Here is an 18,568-nt window from a genome sequence, read left to right on the forward strand (position 1 = left end):
CTCTCATCCATCGGTCATCATCAAACATCAGAATTTCACAAAGAATCCCAACTTTTAGAGACTTACTAAACTGCCTGTTTTATTTCCATCAAACTGCTGTAGGACTTTTGAATTCAGTTTCATAAACACAAAGTTGAAACAAGTCATTCAACTTTCATAATTATCAAGATAGCGAGATCATTTACAGTTATTCTGGTCTCTGGTGTGTCTTAGCATCAGGAAGAATGAAAACAGTATTAGTGAGCAGGTTAGGAGGTCACTATCAGTCCTGTATACTTCATTCATACTTCATTCTAGGAGAATGAAAAATTAAGAAAATAATTGCTTGAAGTTCATTCGGTTATATGACCACAGACTCATCTCTACAGATTGTTGTGTACTGTTCTTCTTCTTTTGGTTGGTCCTTTTAGGTCTCCCTACAGCAGATCAACTCATCCATGAACCCCCTCTGAGGTTTCCCCTTTTCCTCCTGCCGGGCAGCTCCTCTTCAACATCCTTTGTCCAGTATATCCACTATCGCTCTCTGTGCATGTCCAAACCAACTTTGTCCCTCTGACATACTAATATTCTAACCTTGTCCATTGAATGCCTGAACATCTCCACCTCAGCCTCCTGTCTTTTGATCAGTGCCACCATCTCTAAACCACACATCACAACAGGCCTCACTACTGTCTTTTAAAACTTCCCTTTCACTCTTGCTCTTGCCTTGACACTCACTCCACCCTGCCTGCCCACACTCTCTGTTTCAGCTCTCTTGTGGACTTGCAGCTTAAATTATCAGCTCAAATAGCTGCTGCAGCCCTGGATAGATGCACTGTGACCCCTGTGAACAGAACGCTTCCAGTGTTGTGCCAAAAAGTGATTAAAGGTTGGTGGTAATTAATATAGAACCTGCCAGACACATCGCAAACATATCTCTCATAAATGATACGACTTTAAGTATATTAGACATAAAAGCACACAGAAATCTGTTTTTGGTAGTCCATCGCTTTGATCTCACTAATTGCGACGACTCAGTGAGCATGTAGCCCCCTCTGCTGGTCGGACCCGAAGAGTGCATGTCCTTATATGGCAGCTGCCCGATATCCAACCCCGGGCCGCCTCCTCCTGTAGGCTGCGGCGGGTGGACAGCCCCAGGAATAAGGATACAGCTAGTCAGCTGTGTGCGTGTGCGGAGCCCACAAACCCCGACAGGATCGTGCGACTCCCAGATCCCGACCCGCTGGGCTTCAAACTTTACTCTGGAGGAGCTGGTATGGAGTAAAAGGAGCGGAGGGAGTGCGGGTGAGTCCCGCGGAGCTCGGAGTTAATGAATCGGAGGTGGAGGAGCAGCTCGTGGAGTGTAAACAAAGTTTTCTGGGGTAGCTTGTTAGCTAGTTAGCCGTTAGCGCCACAGCCCAGTTGATGCAGTCATAAACAGGAATGTCAGCTTCAAATTAGAGGGCGGAGACTTAAACGTCTAATCCACGGTGCTCGGATAGATTAACAGGAGCTGTGGGAGTTTTCCGCTTGAGCTACGGGGTGAGTTCGTCCAACCTCCGGAGAGCTAACTAAACGCGTTTATCGTGTGATGCTCAGTAACTTTGAACCCCCCGACAAGCAAAGCTGTTAGCTGGTTTGCTAACGTCACACTGCTGTGCGTGTTAGCCTCCACCTCTACAAAATACACATTTTATTACTGGTGTCCACAGCTGATACATACTTGTGTATTTAACGTTGTTTCTGGTGTTGACTACATAATAATTATCTGAGGCTTTCACGGACGTCACGTAAATTCTCTTTCCTCGTGCTTAATAGTTGTAAAGCGTATTCAAACTTGTTTATATTGTTAATAGTAATTGTTATAATTGTTTGTTTAGCTTTTTTTTTTTTGCGTAAAGATGCAGCCTAAAAGAATAGTAAAAGTAAAACAAACAAAAAGAATGAAAGAAGTAGAAAAAAGATTTGATCAAACAAAAATTAATTAAAAATAAAACTGATGGTGCCCCCCCCCCCCCACCCAATAAATAAATAAATAAAAGTCCAATTTAAATACAATTAAAATGAAAAGTGAGCAGCAGACGAACAGATGTTAATCAGGATTCACTGTTGCTGTCACTCAACCAGCTGTCAGCTGAGTTGCTGACTCCCAGCTCTACAGGTTAAAGGTGTTTGTTCTTGTTTTGGTGGTTTTGGAATAATTTTAGAAGAACACCAAAACGGATAAATCCTAAAATCTTGTTAAACTCCTTTCACAAACAGCCCAGATATACATGTTACAGAATGCAGTCTTTAGCAGTGCATGTGACTCAGTTTACACAGCCTATCCTTTTTATGTGACATTTTATAATCCATCGACCTTTATTCAGCTGTAACTTTGTGTTTAGCACTTTTCTTTTACAATTCTTGTCTAAACTTTTTATTCTCTCTGTATGAAGATAAACACACCAAAGTAACAAACCAGTCTAATATTCCATACGCTCTGATGCAGCCTGCTGGATGGCTTAGATAAAATGCATTACAGTTGATGTAATGCAAGCACAGGAGAATGCAAATGAAAAAGTATTTTTAGATTAGATAAACTATTTGAATCATACTGTTCAGCTGGAACAGGGAAGGGTTTGTGGCTTTATGGATCCACTATGATCACTAATGTTTCATCACTAGAGGTCAAATTGTTTATGAGCAGAGTCCATCTGCTGGTTGTTTTGTAGGTGATGTGGCTCTTTTGACTTCATCAGACAGCGACTTCCAGCTTCTACTGAAAGTAGCATTAGAATTAGTACTTCAGAGTCTAAGGCCATGGTTCTCAGTCAGAGTGCAGTGAGTCATCAGATGTGTTGAAAATGCAGAATTGGTGAGCGAGGCATCCTGAGGAAGTTCAGCAGGCCAAAGCCTGGCTGCAGGCTGACTTAGCAAATCGGTGCATTATTAATGTGTGACATGGTTTCCATTGAGAGGAGCTGCCAGCTCTGTAACTGGAGCCAGCTCAGCGGGTTTGTTTCACATGTGGATCAGTGTGTCTGCAGTCTCTTCCTGACCTGGATTCTAAAAGTGAGTGAATTTTATTTTTCCCTGTGGTGCTGATTCACAGTCCCAGACACAGAATAGAGTGATTTGCAAAGCAATTCAAGTCTGTGTTATAGAAAAATAACACAGAAAATAGTGCTGTTTTTGTCAAATAAATGCACTTTTGGAATTTGTTGCCACAATGTGTCAAATGAAATTGCAGCAAGAACATGTTTCGTCTTCTTTTAACAGCACTCTGTAAGAGTTTGGGACCCGAGGAGCCCAACTGATGGACTCAAATGTTTTTCCATTCGTGCTTCAGGGTTTCAGCTGCTCAGCTGTTCTGGGCCTCCTTTGCTGTATTTGTTTTTGTGTGTTGTTGTTTTGCAGTTCTTATGAGTGGGTCACAGATGTGGATTCTTAAAACTACAAGTCTAAAAAAGGAGAAAGAAGACAAGAATATACCATAACCAAATGTCTTGATGCACCTTCATCCAGGCAAGGACATCCCAAAAAGTTGAGACTGAAGAAGTCACTCCCACTGAAAACGCTACGTCCAGATGAACAGAATCTACTTGGGATACCAAAACATTCCTCAGAGATTTTGGTCTTTATTACATGGCAGCAAATGGGTTCTACTTGACTGAGATCTGGTGACCGGAGGCTGTTTGAGTCCAGCGAACTCAGTGTCATGTTCAAGAAACCGGTGTGAGATGATCTGCGCTTTGTGCACTGCTGCTGTTGTGCATTTAAAGATGTTCTTCTAGGACCCTGCTCGTAACAAGTTGTTTGAGTTAATGTTGCCTTCCTGTCAGCTCAAAGCAGCGTGCTCCTTCTCTGATGCCATCATCAAGGCTTATTCTTCCACAGAGCGGCTGCTCACTGGATGTTTGATTGTAAACCTTGGAGATGTTTGTGCGTGCTTGGTTTGAAGTTTATCACTGCTTACTAGAGATGGACCGAGCCGATATTACGTATCGGTCCGATACTGACGTAAATTACTGGATCGGATATCGGAGAGAAATAAAAAATGTAATCCGATCCATTAAATATCAAAAAAGCACCTCACAAAACTTGTGACACGGTGTAACTCGGCTCATAACCGTAGCATAACCGTAACTGCCTCTCTCCCTCTCCGGCTGCTACTTCAATCATGAAACTGATCAATGATCAGCTGATCGGCTTTTCTGTCGCGAGTCCGTGTCTCTAGTTTGCTTTTGGCCCACTTTGCACCAGAAAGAGGAAACCAGCGGCTGAACAACAGCAGCACGTTTAAGCTTGATCAGCTGTTGTTAGAATTTATTTAATATTACTTTCTACTCGAGGATCTTTTTCTACGTAGCTGACGGCTGTAACTGTGCAGGGGCGGATCTAGCAAAGTTTAGCCAGGGGGGCCGATAGGGCATGAACAGGGAAAAGGGGGCACAGAGACATACTTTTCTTTCTTATTCTCATTTAAAATGTCTAGCTTTTAATAAATAATTATCTGAATCTTACACCCAAAGTTTTAATCTTATGTAAAATATATAGAAGTCCATTACTGTATATAGTAACTGTTAAGTCTAATATACCCTAGTAAGCTATAGTACTTTTTCCTTTGGGAACCATCTGTGCAGTCTGCAGTTCTGTTGAAGAAATTTGTTGAATCTATTTAATTATTCTTGAAAAAGAATTTATTTCTTCATTTTTTTTTTCACACTGCATCAAATTAAAGTTGTTTACGTCGATTAAGCATCATGAGGTGGAGGGTGGGTGGTTCCCTATTTTTTTTTTTTTTTTTTTTTTGCTGGGAGTTGGAACCCTACTAGTTAGGTTGCTTAATATTTCTGCTAAGTACTCTTTAAAATACCAGAATAGGGAGGATGGTGTAGGTTTAAGTTTATTAGATTGATCAGTATTGCTGAATTATGAAATATATTGGGTGCAGTGTATTTTTTTGCATACAGGTTTAACAGAAAGCTTTAGTGTTGTTGTTTATTTAAACTTGAGTATGAACTTATACAAAATGCAGCAAGATATTAAAAAACAGTTTTATTGATTAAAAAACACTATCAGATTCATATCGGTATCGGCAGATATCCAAATTTATGATATTGGTATCGGACATAAAAAAGTGGTATCGTGCCATCTCTACTGCTTACTGAAATCGGTTTGTTGGCATGTGATTTGAACAGGCCTACCTAATGACGTGGCAGGTGAGTGTGTTTCTAAGTACAGCTTCGTTATCAATGCTACATATACATCTACATGCATGTAGATAGTTCATGCAAATGTATACAAATTACATGCAATGAAAACCTGTGCAAAACTAGAATGAAAAAACAAATGAAGCTTTAAAATAATATTATCAGAAGATGCTTTAATAAGTAATAGATAAAATGACCTTGTAATCTTCTATTTCTTTAGGCTCCTCCCCCTGTGGTGGCCTGGCAACATCATGGCGTCTCGGCTGTTGGACCGCCTGAAGCGCTCGCTGTTTAAAGATGGTCAGGGGCTGGAACCTGAGCAGGAAGAAGGTGGCGGGCCGGAAGAGGAGGCGTTCAAGCAGGATTGCTGGGAGGACGAGCTGGCGGAGGATGAGGAGTGTGTAACCGATCGGCTCGGAGGGATGCTGTGCTTCGACGGCACAGACGGCGGTCTGGAGGACGGAGCCGAGGGTGAAGGGTCAGGACAGGACAGCGACTCTGACTTCCTGGGAGAGTCGATGGAGGATGGTCCCAGCAGCATGGGTGAAGTGCTGTTCTCTCTTTTCACTCAGCCTGCAGTTAATACATACGGGGATGTTGTTCATAGTTGTACTTATGCTTTAGAGATGTTTTTATAGCTGAAACCAATTAACAGAAACTATAATCTAATGTAATATGTTAGCCAGCTCCATGGTTACAGCTCAGCAGCGTTGATCTCCAGCAGGGGAGCAGTTTAGCTTCAGTCCACTGGAAGCTAAACTCGAGGAAACCAGGACATGTTGTACTCCCTGGTCACCTGACCTGGCTTTCACCTGTCTTTTGTAGACACCAGTCCTGTGGGTATTTCCCCAGTGGGCCACTCCTCCTCTTCCTCCTCCTCCCTGCTGACTCGGCAGCTTCAGGAGAGCTGGAGGAGTTTGCGCGGACTCAGTGGAGGAAGCTCTGTGTCCTCTGTGAGATGGCAGACGGACAGCGTGTTGTTCGAGGTGACCGACGCCAGCGTGGTGCAGGACGGCTCCTCAAAATATGTGGTGAGTTGGCAAAGAGAAAAAAACTGTAGCACAATAACCAAAACAGACATAAAAGCTTCAAATCCAGGCACTCTAGATTTGACAAAGGCCTTTAATTTATTGGTCTTAGGACAAACAAATACACCGACAGGTATCAGCTTGTCCCTTCTTCAGGCTGCTGAAATACGAAGATGCCTACAGAGCAATTTGAGCTTCAGGGCCACAGAGAGCCCCTGACCCTTGTATCTTCTCTGTGTAAAGTGCTGGTGCACATCCATAGATTGGATTTGGATGCTCTGATCAGAGTCACGTATACGTAATAGTCTCTGATCCACAGGTGATGTTTTAAATGTGCCGTGGGACAGATCTGTGCGCCGTGGAGCTCAAACTCTCTGCTCTCCGTTTCTCTCCAGCTGTACACGATCCATGTGATCCAGTCTGGCGCGAGCGATAAGATTCCTGCCATCATCACGCGTCGGTACTCTGACTTTCGGCGCCTCCATGCCACTCTTCGCCGTAAACACGGCGAGCACATGGAGCGTTTCTGTTTCCCACGTGAGTAAACCTCATGCATGCTGTCTTACCTTGATGCTGTGGTTGTTACAGTGGTACAGGGAAGTAAGAACTTCATAAAACATGAATGTTTGGTTTGAACCTCCGCAGGAAGAAAACTCAGGAGGAACTTCACAGCAGAGACGATCGCTAAGCGGAGCCGGGCGTTTGAACAGTACCTGTCTCACCTGTGTTCCCTGCATGCCCTGCGGGGGGCGCTGTGTGTCCGTCAGTTCTTCTACTTAACCGACTTGGAGACTGGACAGCTGCTCATCAGGTAACTCTCATAAACCTCTGTCTCCTCACCTTTATCCGTCAATGTCAGTGTTGTGTAAGAAAACTTAACAGGAACAAAGTGAAATGATCAAAATGCTCTCAGTGCTGAAATGTTATACTGTTTCTATTACGCAGATAGTGAAACAGGCTAAAAAACAAAGAAGGTATTTAATAGATTAATAAAACTTTGAGTTAAACTATTGAGTCATCGCCAATTTGTGCTCTGAAGCTAGCTACAGTGTTTGCGCAAATTAATTACGCTGTGTGGTCAAATATTAGAGGAAATGTGTCCAACATGCACTCTTTGTTGATCAGTGTTGGGTCACTAGTCAAAAAAGTAATATATTACACATATTACAAATAACTAGGGATGGGTATCGGTTAGGTTTTATCCGATACCAGTACCAAACCGGTGCTCAAACGGTGCTCGAACCGGTGCTTAAAGAATGGAGAACACAAAATTGGTCCAAAAACCTCTCATGTTCAGCTGTTGTTTTGTAAAAAGATAACAATGTTAGCCTTTTCTGCAGCTATGGGGCATATATGGCATCACTCTTGGCTGGAAGCAGTGCTTAAACAATGGAAAAAACACAAACTTTGTCCAAAAACCTCTCATGTTTAACTGTTTTCCACTTTTTCTTTGGTCATTTTAGCCTTTTTGGCCAGGGTGAAGGGAGCATCTGCCATCAAACAAGAAGACAGCCGCATGTAGCTATGATGGTGTTTGCTAGTTCACCTTACATGCATTAATGTAATAACGTGGTTAGCCTACTCAACGTAAATTACACACAAACAACATTAAGCTCCTGACGCAGAGAAGAACGGCTGCTGCTGCATCATCATCCTCATCATTTCTGCTACACTGGCAGGGCTAGGGGCCAGGACTCTCCTCTTCGTGTTTTTGGGGGATGTTGCTAACTCCGGGTCCGATAACTGGCACCACACCCGCAGTAGATGTGCTCGGTGTGAGGTCTCGCAGCAAGCTATTAAATACGGCGCATTTCTCGGCTTTTAACAAAACGCTATGCGTCGCCAGCTGTTTCATCGGATTTGAGGTGTTGCCTCCTTTGACAGTATCACAGTATCAGCTTAAAGCACTTGTTGCTGCTGAGTTTGCATCTTTTGCTGTGAAGTACAGCCAGACTTTGACCACTTCGCCTTGGTCATTTTTAATCTGTAGCTCTGCTCTAAAAGGACGTACGTACCTGGACCCGCCTACTACGCTCGCAAAGGTAAAATGATTGGCTGGAATCCAAAGTGTGTGACATCCGGATATTGGATGGTTACTACCGTTTATGTCAGAACAGGTGCCATCATGGCACCGGATACCGGTACCCATCCCTACAAATAACACTTTAATTTAAAGTAATGCAGTACGTTACTTGGTTACTAAAGGGAGATGATAATTCATCACATTTATAACATTACTTTCAGTTTACTCTGTAAAACAGCCTGAAACACATTGTGTCATAATTACCATTTAACAGTATAAACCTGAGGCTACAGCCCCCCGCACCAACACAAACCCATAATGTATTTAGTTATGAACAAAAAGCCGACAACACAAAACGAAGATGAAAACCAACACGAAGAGACTTTAAAGCCATCGTCACGGTGATTCAGGTAGAAACGAAGGCTGCAGCCTGACGGCTCATCCGTTTGTTATGCGATGAAGTTCAGCGGCGGCTCGCTTCACCGTGGTGCCTTGCATCACTCTGGGTTTTTGACTAGCTTAGCATTAGCATGCTGTCTGTGCAGGTGCTTTCAAAGAGTCGAAGTTGTGTTAACAGCATAATACAGTTGTTTCTGTCCTGGATACAGTTTACCATTACGTTCTTGCCCTTTTGTGCAATAGAAATAAAAGTTGTGTCCATCTCAACGCTGTAAACTTCTATTTTCCTTCTCCAGCAACTGAAATCAGCTGATTGCAGAGCAAATGTAAGAACCAATAAGCAGGATCGATAGGCAAGTAGACTAATAATTCCAACTAGGAAAGGTTCTCGATTGCCATCCCTACTGAGTACACACTCATACAATAACTACAGTGGGGCAAAAAAAGTATTTAGTCAGCCACCGATTGTGCAAGTTCCCCCACTTAAAATGATGACAGAGGTCAGTAATTTGCACCAGAGGTACACTTCAACTGTGAGAGACAGAATGTGAAAAAAAAATCCATGAATCCACATGGTAGGATTTGTAAAGAATTTATTCGTAAATCAGGGTGGAAAATAAGTATTTGGTCACCTCAAACAAGGAAAATCTCTGGCTCTCACAGACCTGTAACGTCTTCTGTAAGAAGCTTTTCTGTCCCCCACTCGTTACCTGTATGAATGGCACCTGTTTGAACTCATCATCTGTATAAAAGACACCTGTCCACAGCCTCAAACAGTCAGACTCCAAACTCCGCCTTGGCCAAGACCAAAGAGCTTTCGAAGGACACCAGGAAAAGTATTGTAGACCTGCACCAGACTGGGAAGAGTGAATCTACAATAGGCAAGCAGCTTGGTGTGAAAAAATCAACTGTGGGAGCAATCATCAGAAAATGGAAGACATACAAGACCACTGATAATCTCCCTCGATCTGGGGCTCCACGCAAGATCTCATCCCGTGGGGTCAAAATGATCATGAGAACGGTGAGCAAAGATCCCAGAACCACACGGGGGGACCTGGTGAATGACCTGCAGAGAGCTGGGACCAAAGTAACAAAGGTCACCATCAGTAACACACTACAACGGCAGGGAATCAAATCCCGCAGTGCCAGACGTGTTCCGCTGCTGAAGCCAGTGCATGTCCAGGCCCGTCTGAAGTTTGCCAGAGAGCACATGGATGATACAGCAGAGGATTGGGAGAATGTCATGTGGTCAGATGAAACCAAAGTAGAACTTCTTGGTATAAACTCAACTCGTCGTGTTTGGAGGAAGAAGAATACTGAGTTGCATCCCAAGAACACCATACCTACTGTGAAGCATGGGGGTGGAAACATCATGCTATGGGGCTGTTTTTCTGCCAAGGGGACAGGACGACTGATCCGTGTTAAGGACAGAATGAATGGGGCCATGTATCGTGAGATTTTGAGCCAAAACCTCCTTCCATCAGTGAGAACTTTGAAGATGAAACGAGGCTGGGTCTTCCAACATGACAATGATCCAAAACACACCGCCCGGGCAACAAAGGAGTGGCTCCGTAAGAAGCATTTGAAAGTCCTGGAGTGGCCTAGCCAGTCTCTAGACCTCAACCCCATAGAAAATCTGTGGCGGGAGTTGAAAGTCCGTGTTGCTCGGCGACAGCCCCAAAACATCACTGCTCTCGAGAAGATCTGCATGGAGGAATGGGCCAAAATACCAGCTACTGTGTGTGCAAACCTGGTAAAGACCTATAGTAAACGTTTGACCTCTGTTATTGCCAACAAAGGTTATGTTACAAAGTATTGAGTTGTATTTTTGTTATTGACCAAATACTTATTTTCCACCCTGATTTACGAATAAATTCTTTACAAATACTACCATGTGGATTCATGGATTTTTTTTTTCACATTCTGTCTCTCACAGTTGAAGTGTACCTCTGGTGCAAATTACTGACCTCTGTCATCATTTTAGGTGGGGGAACTTGCACAATCGGTGGCTGACTAAATACTTTTTTGCCCCACTGTACTTCGCTGCACTGAAACAAACATTGCTTCAATATCCTTTTTGATTCTAATGGTTGACTGTGGTTTACAAAATAAGCACCGTTTCCTTTAATTAGACTTCAAACAACCAATTGAGTCCACAAATTCATCAGGAAAGTGTTTATTGACGTCAACTATCAAGTGAAAATATCAAGATTTTGCAACTAAATGACTCATTTAAGACTCATTTAAAATGAGGCCATTTAAAAACAATGTGGATCCACATTTATTTAATTGTATTTATATAGCGCCAAATCATAACAACACTCACATCAACAAAGAAATATAGTGAGAAAACCCCAGCATTCAGATGACTCACTATAAGCAAGGACTTGGTGACAGTGGGAAGGAAAAACTCCCTTTAAAGAGGAAGAACCAGAAGGGGCAGCCGTCTGCTGTGACTGGTTGGGAATGAGGGGAAAGACACAAGACAATAGAGTAACTGTGGAAGAGAGCCAGACTGTCCATCTTTTATATACAGTACATGCATAATGCTTTGGTGACGAGTGTTTCCTCAGGGAGTTTCAGTTTTTGTTTATAGGTTTGGCTTTTTTTCAACTCTGTAACCATAAAGAAACAACTATAAATGATATACAGAACAAATTTAGCGTATGCCTTAAGGCAGGGGTGGGTAAACGTTTCAGGTAAGAGGTCACATTACGTTTGAAAATTTGACAGGCCAGCACCAGATGCATACTGTACATATCAAACAGAAGCCTAAAAAGGCCTTACAGTGACAAGTCAGACTCCCACGTAGCTTGTGCCTCTCGATGACCCCAACACGCTGTCGTACAGGTCCTCTCCACCCATTTTCCCCTTTAGGAAGGCCAAAAACTCCTCCGTTATCCCAAAATTGTCATTATTCCCATCCATTCTATACATCCAATTTCTTGCGCTTATCCGGGGCCGGGTCGCGGGGGCAGCAGAGAAGCTCAGACCTCCCTCTCCTCAGCCACCTCCTCCAGCTTATCCGGGGGAACACCAAGGTGTTCCCAGGCCAGCCAAGAGATATAATCTTTCCAGCGTGTCCTGCGTCTGCCCCGGGGCCTCCTCCCGGTGGGACATGCCCGGAACACCTCGCTCAGGAGGTGCCCAGGAGGTGCCCATCCTTGTCAGATGCCCGAACCACCTCAGCTGGCTCCTTTCGACTTGGAGCAGCAGCTGCTCTACTCTGAGCCCGTCCCGGATGGCTGAACTTCTCACCCCATCTCTAAGGGAGAGGCCAGCCACCCTTCGGAGGAAGCCCATTTCTGCCGCTTGTATCCGCGATCTCGTTCTTTCGGTCACTACCCACAGCTCGTGGCCATAGGTGAGGGTAGGGACGTAGATCAACCGGTAAATTGAGAGCTTCGCTTTTACACTCAGCTCCCTCTTCACCACGACGGACCGGTGCAGCGTCCGCATCACTACAGCTGCAGCACCAATCCGTCTGTCGATCTCCCGCTCCCTTCTCCCATCACTCGTGAACAAGACCCGAGATACTTAAATTCCTCCACTTGGGGCAGGGTCACGTCCCAGACCCGGAGTGGGCACTCCACCCTTTTTTCTGGCTGAGGACCATGGCCTCAGATTTGGAGGTGCTGATTCTCATTCCCACTGCTTCACACTTGGCTGTGAACCTTTCCAAGGCAAGCTGGAGGCCATCACCTGATGAAGCCAACAGGACCACATCATCTGCAAAAAGCAGAGATGAGATCCTGAGACCAACGAAGTGAAAGCCTTCCGCCAACTTGGCTACTCCTAGAAATTCTCATTTCTAGTCATTATTCCCATTGTTTAAAATTCAAAGCTGAGCGGTGTCTCTACTTTCGTCCAGTGCCAAAGAATACAACTCTGCTTTTTGGTTTAGCTCACTAGCTAAGTCTTCATCAGCTAGCTCAACACAGTGAGTCACTGTCCTGCGTGATAAGCTAATTTTTTTTCTAATTTGTTCAACATCCCTGGACGCACTCTTTGAGAAACTGCCCTTGCTGGTATTTGCTAATTTGAATGCCAGCAAACAACTTTGTGCTTGATTCTTGGATGGCACTTTGTCGGCTAAAAATGTTTTGCTGATTCTGCAAACTAGCTGCCGACCCCGTTCTTGCATTGACCGGTTGTTAGCATTATTAGCATGCTTGGTGGAAATGTGACAGCTGATGTTGTATTCACATCTAGACATACATCCTTTGACTGAGGTGAAAAAGTATAAACACTCACACTCGATGTTTCTTTTCTTTTCTGAGCATGAGACCACAAATCACTGCGCCTAATGCGCCATCTGGTGGAACGCCAGGCATTACAGGACAAGGTCAAATGAATGCAGTCATAATTATCATCTGATTTGGGCAATTTTGTGCTAATCTTCGGCAGGCCAGATTAAAAAGACCAGGATGTGGCCTGCAGGCCGTAGGTAGCCCATCCTGCTTTAAGCAGAACTCTGTTAGTCCAGGACAGAACAGCGCACCTCAACATCTCCTTAGCTTGATGCTTATTTCTAAATGTACTGTAAGGATAATATTAGATTTTCTTGTGCATTTCTTGAGTTTCATTATTTATTGAGCGGTTTGCCACTGAGTGTTTCACTGTTCAGTTTGTCTTGTTTCGTTGAGGGCGGGACGTTACCAGGATGCCTTGGGTCCTCTGCTCAATGCCAAGAGACTGCAGCAGAAACTGGGATGGGCAAGTTTCTATGACAACCAGACTCAGGCCCCTCCTCCAACCTCCTCCCATTGGTTCTTCACCCTGGTGGGACTGTCGAGCTGTTTCCAGCAGGTGGACCAGCTGGAGGAGGCTCGAGATCACTGTGACCACGCCCTGCGTGTTCTCACCCCCACAGAAACTCAGACTAACACAGAGGATAAGCCCCTCCCACCTGACAATAAGCCCTTCCAACCGTTGGAGACATCGCGTCTGGATGACGACAGGCCACACCCCTTGCTGTTGCCGCTGTTACGAGTGATGGTTCGGCTGTCGTGGCAGACGGGAAAAGACAAGCGACAGTGGGAGGAGCTTCTGCAGCATCTGGAGGAGCGGTGGGTGGGGCTAGACAATCATCCAACCATCAAAGAATTTCTGGTTAAACACAACCTGCAGGATGGCGAGGGTGAGGGCTAAAGAGCGCGCACGCTGCAGAGTGCAATCAGTACGGTACGGGTCGAGTGTTAGAGCCACTGCAGGGGAAACAAAGCAGAGATTTTCAAAATAAAATCTGAATGTTTTGAGTAATTTTAGTTTTATTTCTAATAAAAAAAAAGTTATTAAAGGGAAAAAAGTTTCACCTATAAAATCTGCTTTTTAATGTTGTGACGTTGGGCATTTTAATGTGGGATTGGAGGCAGCCTCAAGTGGCCGTTAGAGGAACTGCAGCTGTTCACACGAGTTTGGTTTCAGTAATAAAACCAAAAACATTGTTCTGAAAAAGAGTGATGTTAATGTAATGAAAGAGTAGGCCTCAGTAAATATCTGGTGGAAAGAAGCAAATCACAGAAGCTTGATTACAAAATGACAGAGCTGATGAGACTGAAGGACAGTTCACCTGAAACTCGGCCAGTTCAAAATCTCAGTTTTTATTCCCCCTGACAGCGGCTGTAATACTCTGAGTACTAATGGATCAGTCAAGGGTTCAGTCGTAATTTCAAAGCCTTAAACTAGTTCAGTGGTCTTTGTAGGTCCGATGCTTCACATGAGTTTTGTTCTTAACCGTGACTCCTCACAGGATTTCTAAAACAACAGCCTGTTATTCTACTTCAAGAGGAACTTCTACAATATTTAAGACTTTTCTTTTTCAAATAAATTTATTTTGAAAATTTGATCCAGTCGAAGAAAAAAAGTGTCCACATCACATTTTCAGAGTTACAATCAATGAAACTGCAGAAATGTTTCGTAGAAACGTGAGGAGCACAGATTAAGAACAAAGCTCCAAGAAGGAAGCAGAGGAAGGAGAAAAGGCTGCCTCAACAATCACGTTTCACTCTGTGACTCTGAGGAGGGAAAACACTTACAGTTTTAAAAGTCCTCTGACTTCCTACTGAAAGGTTTACTGATGATTAACAGTGTTACATATTGCAGCATTTAAAAGGGAGCAAACGGTGCCGAATGTAGAGACTCCGTGAATCTTGTGGACGATGCACGACGGGTTCAAGGCGCCTTTAAATGTTTCACAGCAGAAAACTTTGATTGTATTTGAGCTCTGATGAAAACCACAAGACGAGCGACACACGTGCAGAGCGCGTCCTGCAAAAACAAATGACAGTCAAACTTTAGTATCCATCTATAAATCGATATCGGTAAGTGAGGCGGGGCTTTCTACTCATGTTGAGCACTCAGAGGCTCCAGGCCTCATTCACCCAGTCACGCACACATTCATGCAGTGCTTTTATTCAACACTCAGCCATCCCATATTACTCTGCTTATCCACTCGCTCTCGTGTTCGGCTGCTGTGGCGTCGATCCGACTGTGCCTGTAAATAACAGTACTGTGGCGCACTGAGCTGAATTTATGTTACTGCAGTAAATGACTAGAATAGGTCTTTAGGTCATTTTAAATATATTTATATTCTTAAATGTTTTGTTCGTCATGTTTTATTTCAAATGGAGCCTTTCGCGTTCCTCGCACTGAGGAATTCAGCGTCAGACGCTGTCACACATCCCTGCTAATATATACGCCTGTTTCTCTTATTCCTGCATATAAATCAGTCACGTTCACCATATTATCAAACTGTGTCCGGTGTGGGTAAAGCTCACAGGGCTGAGCAGGTGGATCATATGGCTTAAGGCTGTTGCAGAGGCCCGGGCTTTAATCCATCCAGAGGCCTTTCACGGTTCCCCCCGTCCTTTCTCTGTTGCAACACAATAAAAACTAAAATCACCAAAAATATACTTTAGAAAAACCCTTTTTTGGTTGCAGGGTTAAAAAATATAGGCACCACGTTATCTGAAGGTTCTGTTAATTGATGGCTGAACTTGACAGTTGAGCTGGATCCATGATCAGTGTCTCAAGTCAATTAAAAAATATATGCATGTTCAAAACAAGATCTGTGGCACACTAAGTGTACATTATTCAGACAGTGCTGCAGGTGAGCATCCTGCTAACTCATTTAGTGCTTTAAAAGGTTGATTGAATGAATATGATAACATGTAAGGCCTTATTTATTTATTTTTTTAGAAAGAGTGAAAGTATTCAGTGCCTTTCTAGATTTTAACGAGGTTGTGATCCACCTGTGCACCAGGAATAAAGGGAATTGTGAGTGCAGGTCAAACAGGAGCTGCAGAAACTCCACAGCGCACCTGTAAAGACCTGAGCTGTGACACAGTCGCGCTCACACTGAGCCTGCTCTGTGTGTGTCTGCGTTATTTACTCTTTGTGAGAGAGCTTTCATTTCACAGCTGAGGAGTAAAGCGACTTACTTGCACGTGTTTTCCTCCACCTGCACCGTTTCCACCTGCAGTGGAAAATTTCAGCGGAAAGCTTTGCCTGCTGCCGGTGCGTCACATATTCAGCGGTTAAAGAGGCGTTAAATGAGAAACGCTGTTTATCTGGAGGAACACTTAGCGCCTCTCCTCCCCCCACACAGCTCTCACAGCTTCGCAGTCATTCGAAGTAAAATCTGCGTGCTTTTTACGTGGATGCGGTTACTGTGGAGACCGGCCCGAGTGGACGGCCACACGAGACAAAAATAGACGCGAGGAGCTGGATTTACATCAGCAGGAGAAATGTCAGACAGGACTGATGGATGGAGAGGAAAACAGGTGATTAATAATGAGGGACTAAGCAAAGTTGCCAGCGCCGTGATTTTGGGGCTGAAGGTTGGACACTGCACACGTAGAGATTTATGCACTTACTGTGTCACCTGTCATGTAGAAAAGCTGCTGATTTGTCAGATGTGAGTGCTGCAGGATCACAGTACATGTTCAGTATTATGCAGAGTTCTGTTATATCCAGCTGTTCTGCCGCACTACAGAAACCCTGCAACGCTCTCAGCTTCACTTTCTCATCTAATCTGGTAAATGTCTGTCTGTGTGCAGCACTTTATGCTTCTCTTTATGCACTCAGGACCATCAACCCTGTGATGAGTGCAGGAGCAGCTCTGGCTCCTGAGCTCCCTCTATACTGAAGGTAGAGTCAGAGAGGCCACTGCAGAGGAAGCGTGTATACTGGAGACTATGCACAGTTAGGCAGTTTCTCACTTCAGTTGTGTTAGCTGTGACCGTTACACAGTAACTGTCAGCCTGCTCTGGTTTCATACACACCACAGTAACCACAGGGCATCGAGGGGGGTCAGTGCATTCACACCCCGACTGTGAAATACTGTCAGACGATGCTAGTGCTACAGAAGCATGTGCAGGGCGTCCTTCGGTCTCAGCGCGTCTTTGAACGTAGGGCCGCTCCTGCAACTAATGATGATCTGAGTAAACCTGAACCTAAGTGACTCATCAAAAAGCAAGAAAACACTTGGAACAGTTAAATCTGGTTTGATGTCCACACAGCTGAGCCGAGTGTTTTAGTGCATCGCTCTCTGATATTTCAGTTTGAGGAAATGAGCGGCAGTGTGTCAGAATAAAGTCCTGCAGGATGCTTCGTGGGGCTGTTGTCTGCCTTACTTTCCACCTCACATGTGTGCAGTTTCCCAGCACAGAAGGAGAAGAGTGGGTTGAACCAACTAATAACTCTAGTGCCGGACGTCCTTATTTTGAAGAGCTGTTCAGGGACGGCAGAGGAGTAAGTGATTTTAACCCACTTCTTACTTTCAGTTTAAGCAAAAAGGACTTTCTGAGAGGTTCAGCTGAGATTGTGGTTTGGGTTCAAATATGCTTCTTTGCTGCATTGAGGCTGCACAGTGCTTTAGATGAACACTGTGCAGCTGCAGGTTCTGCAGGATCTGACAGCTTCAGGGCATTACACAAAGCACCTTTCTCTCTGCTGATCTCACAGCTGATTGGTTTAGACCAAAAATGTGGAACGTGGTTTCCCCTCTCAGCCTCTGCAGCTCTCCATAGCTGCTAGCTGTCTGTTAATAACAGATGACATTATCATTATTTTTATTTTTACATTACAAAGCCAGTCTGTGCAAAAAATATGAAAGTCCTCCACCCAGAGTACTAGTTTCTGGAAGGTCACACCTGATTTCTGTTTTCTTGTTTTTGTGTCTTTTAACCTGAGCTGCAGTTTGCAGTGAGAGCGTTTCTGTGTTTTGTGACACTGACGTGAAAATGAAAACAATCATTTGAGCTGTTAATCGCATGAAATGTGAAAAACTGCAGTTACTCTAAATGTGTCTCCTGCTCCTCGGCCAGCTTGATGAATTTTTATTTTAACGGTGTTATTTGGGCTAAAGCTGACGCAGACACGTCACAGATGTTTCTAATGGTTTGAAAATGCACTTGTTGTGTCAGATGTGCAGTTTTCAGTGCAGACTGTGTGTATCCCACTTTATGCAAGCGCAGAAACACGTGGAAGAAACCTGTGCGTGGGGAGGCTTAGCGTGGATCTTTTGGCCTTTGCAGCAGCACTTCATCGTAGAGCTTTATTCAAGTTTATTTTCTGGAATATGTTTGTTACAAACTGCAGATCATGCCTTTGTTTTTCTTCATGTGTGCATCTCTGAGATGATTCTATTCTACTTTATTATAGTAAGAAATGTGAAGATCTTGACAGTTGTATAAAATTATAATAAATATATATTTTTCTTTTACTAGATGATGTCTTGTTTTTATCTATATGCCCTGAAAGCAAACTGATGATGTTACCTACTGACCGAGTCTCCTATCAATCATTTCTTTAGGTGACCTAATGTAACGCGTTTCCAAAGAGCTTGTTGTCATATAACACATGTTTAGCTTCATCAGTTTGCTCGGGCACCCATAAATTTTCAGCGGGGTCAGGTGACTCTGGAGCAAAGTCTGACAGTC

At 44.0% G+C, this 18,568-nt stretch overlaps 1 protein-coding gene across 2 annotated transcripts; it reads left to right on the plus strand.

Moving 5' to 3' along the window:
- The first annotated feature begins 1,095 nt into the window (after positions 1-1,095).
- snx21 (sorting nexin family member 21) lies at positions 1,096-18,351 on the plus strand. 2 transcript variants are annotated; one of them, XM_085393509.1, is made up of 6 exons: positions 1,096-1,284; positions 5,395-5,717; positions 6,000-6,205; positions 6,598-6,739; positions 6,848-7,013; positions 13,271-18,351. In XM_085393509.1, the coding sequence occupies exons 2-6, from the start codon at positions 5,426-5,428 to the stop codon at positions 13,773-13,775; spliced, it is 1,311 nt and encodes a 436-aa protein (XP_085249635.1). In that variant the 5' UTR covers positions 1,096-1,284; positions 5,395-5,425; the 3' UTR covers positions 13,776-18,351. The 2 variants fall into 2 exon arrangements, with proteins under 2 accessions (XP_085249635.1, XP_085249636.1); XM_085393510.1 differs by lacking the exon at positions 1,096-1,284 and adding an exon at positions 1,310-1,521.
- The last annotated feature ends 217 nt before the right edge of the window (positions 18,352-18,568 follow it).

Source organism: Rhamphochromis longiceps, linkage group LG20 (genome assembly GCF_057381845.1).
Source record: "Rhamphochromis longiceps isolate RC_006_pf linkage group LG20, R_longiceps_female_GT1.1, whole genome shotgun sequence".
Classification (NCBI taxonomy): Eukaryota; Metazoa; Chordata; class Actinopteri; order Cichliformes; family Cichlidae; genus Rhamphochromis; species Rhamphochromis longiceps.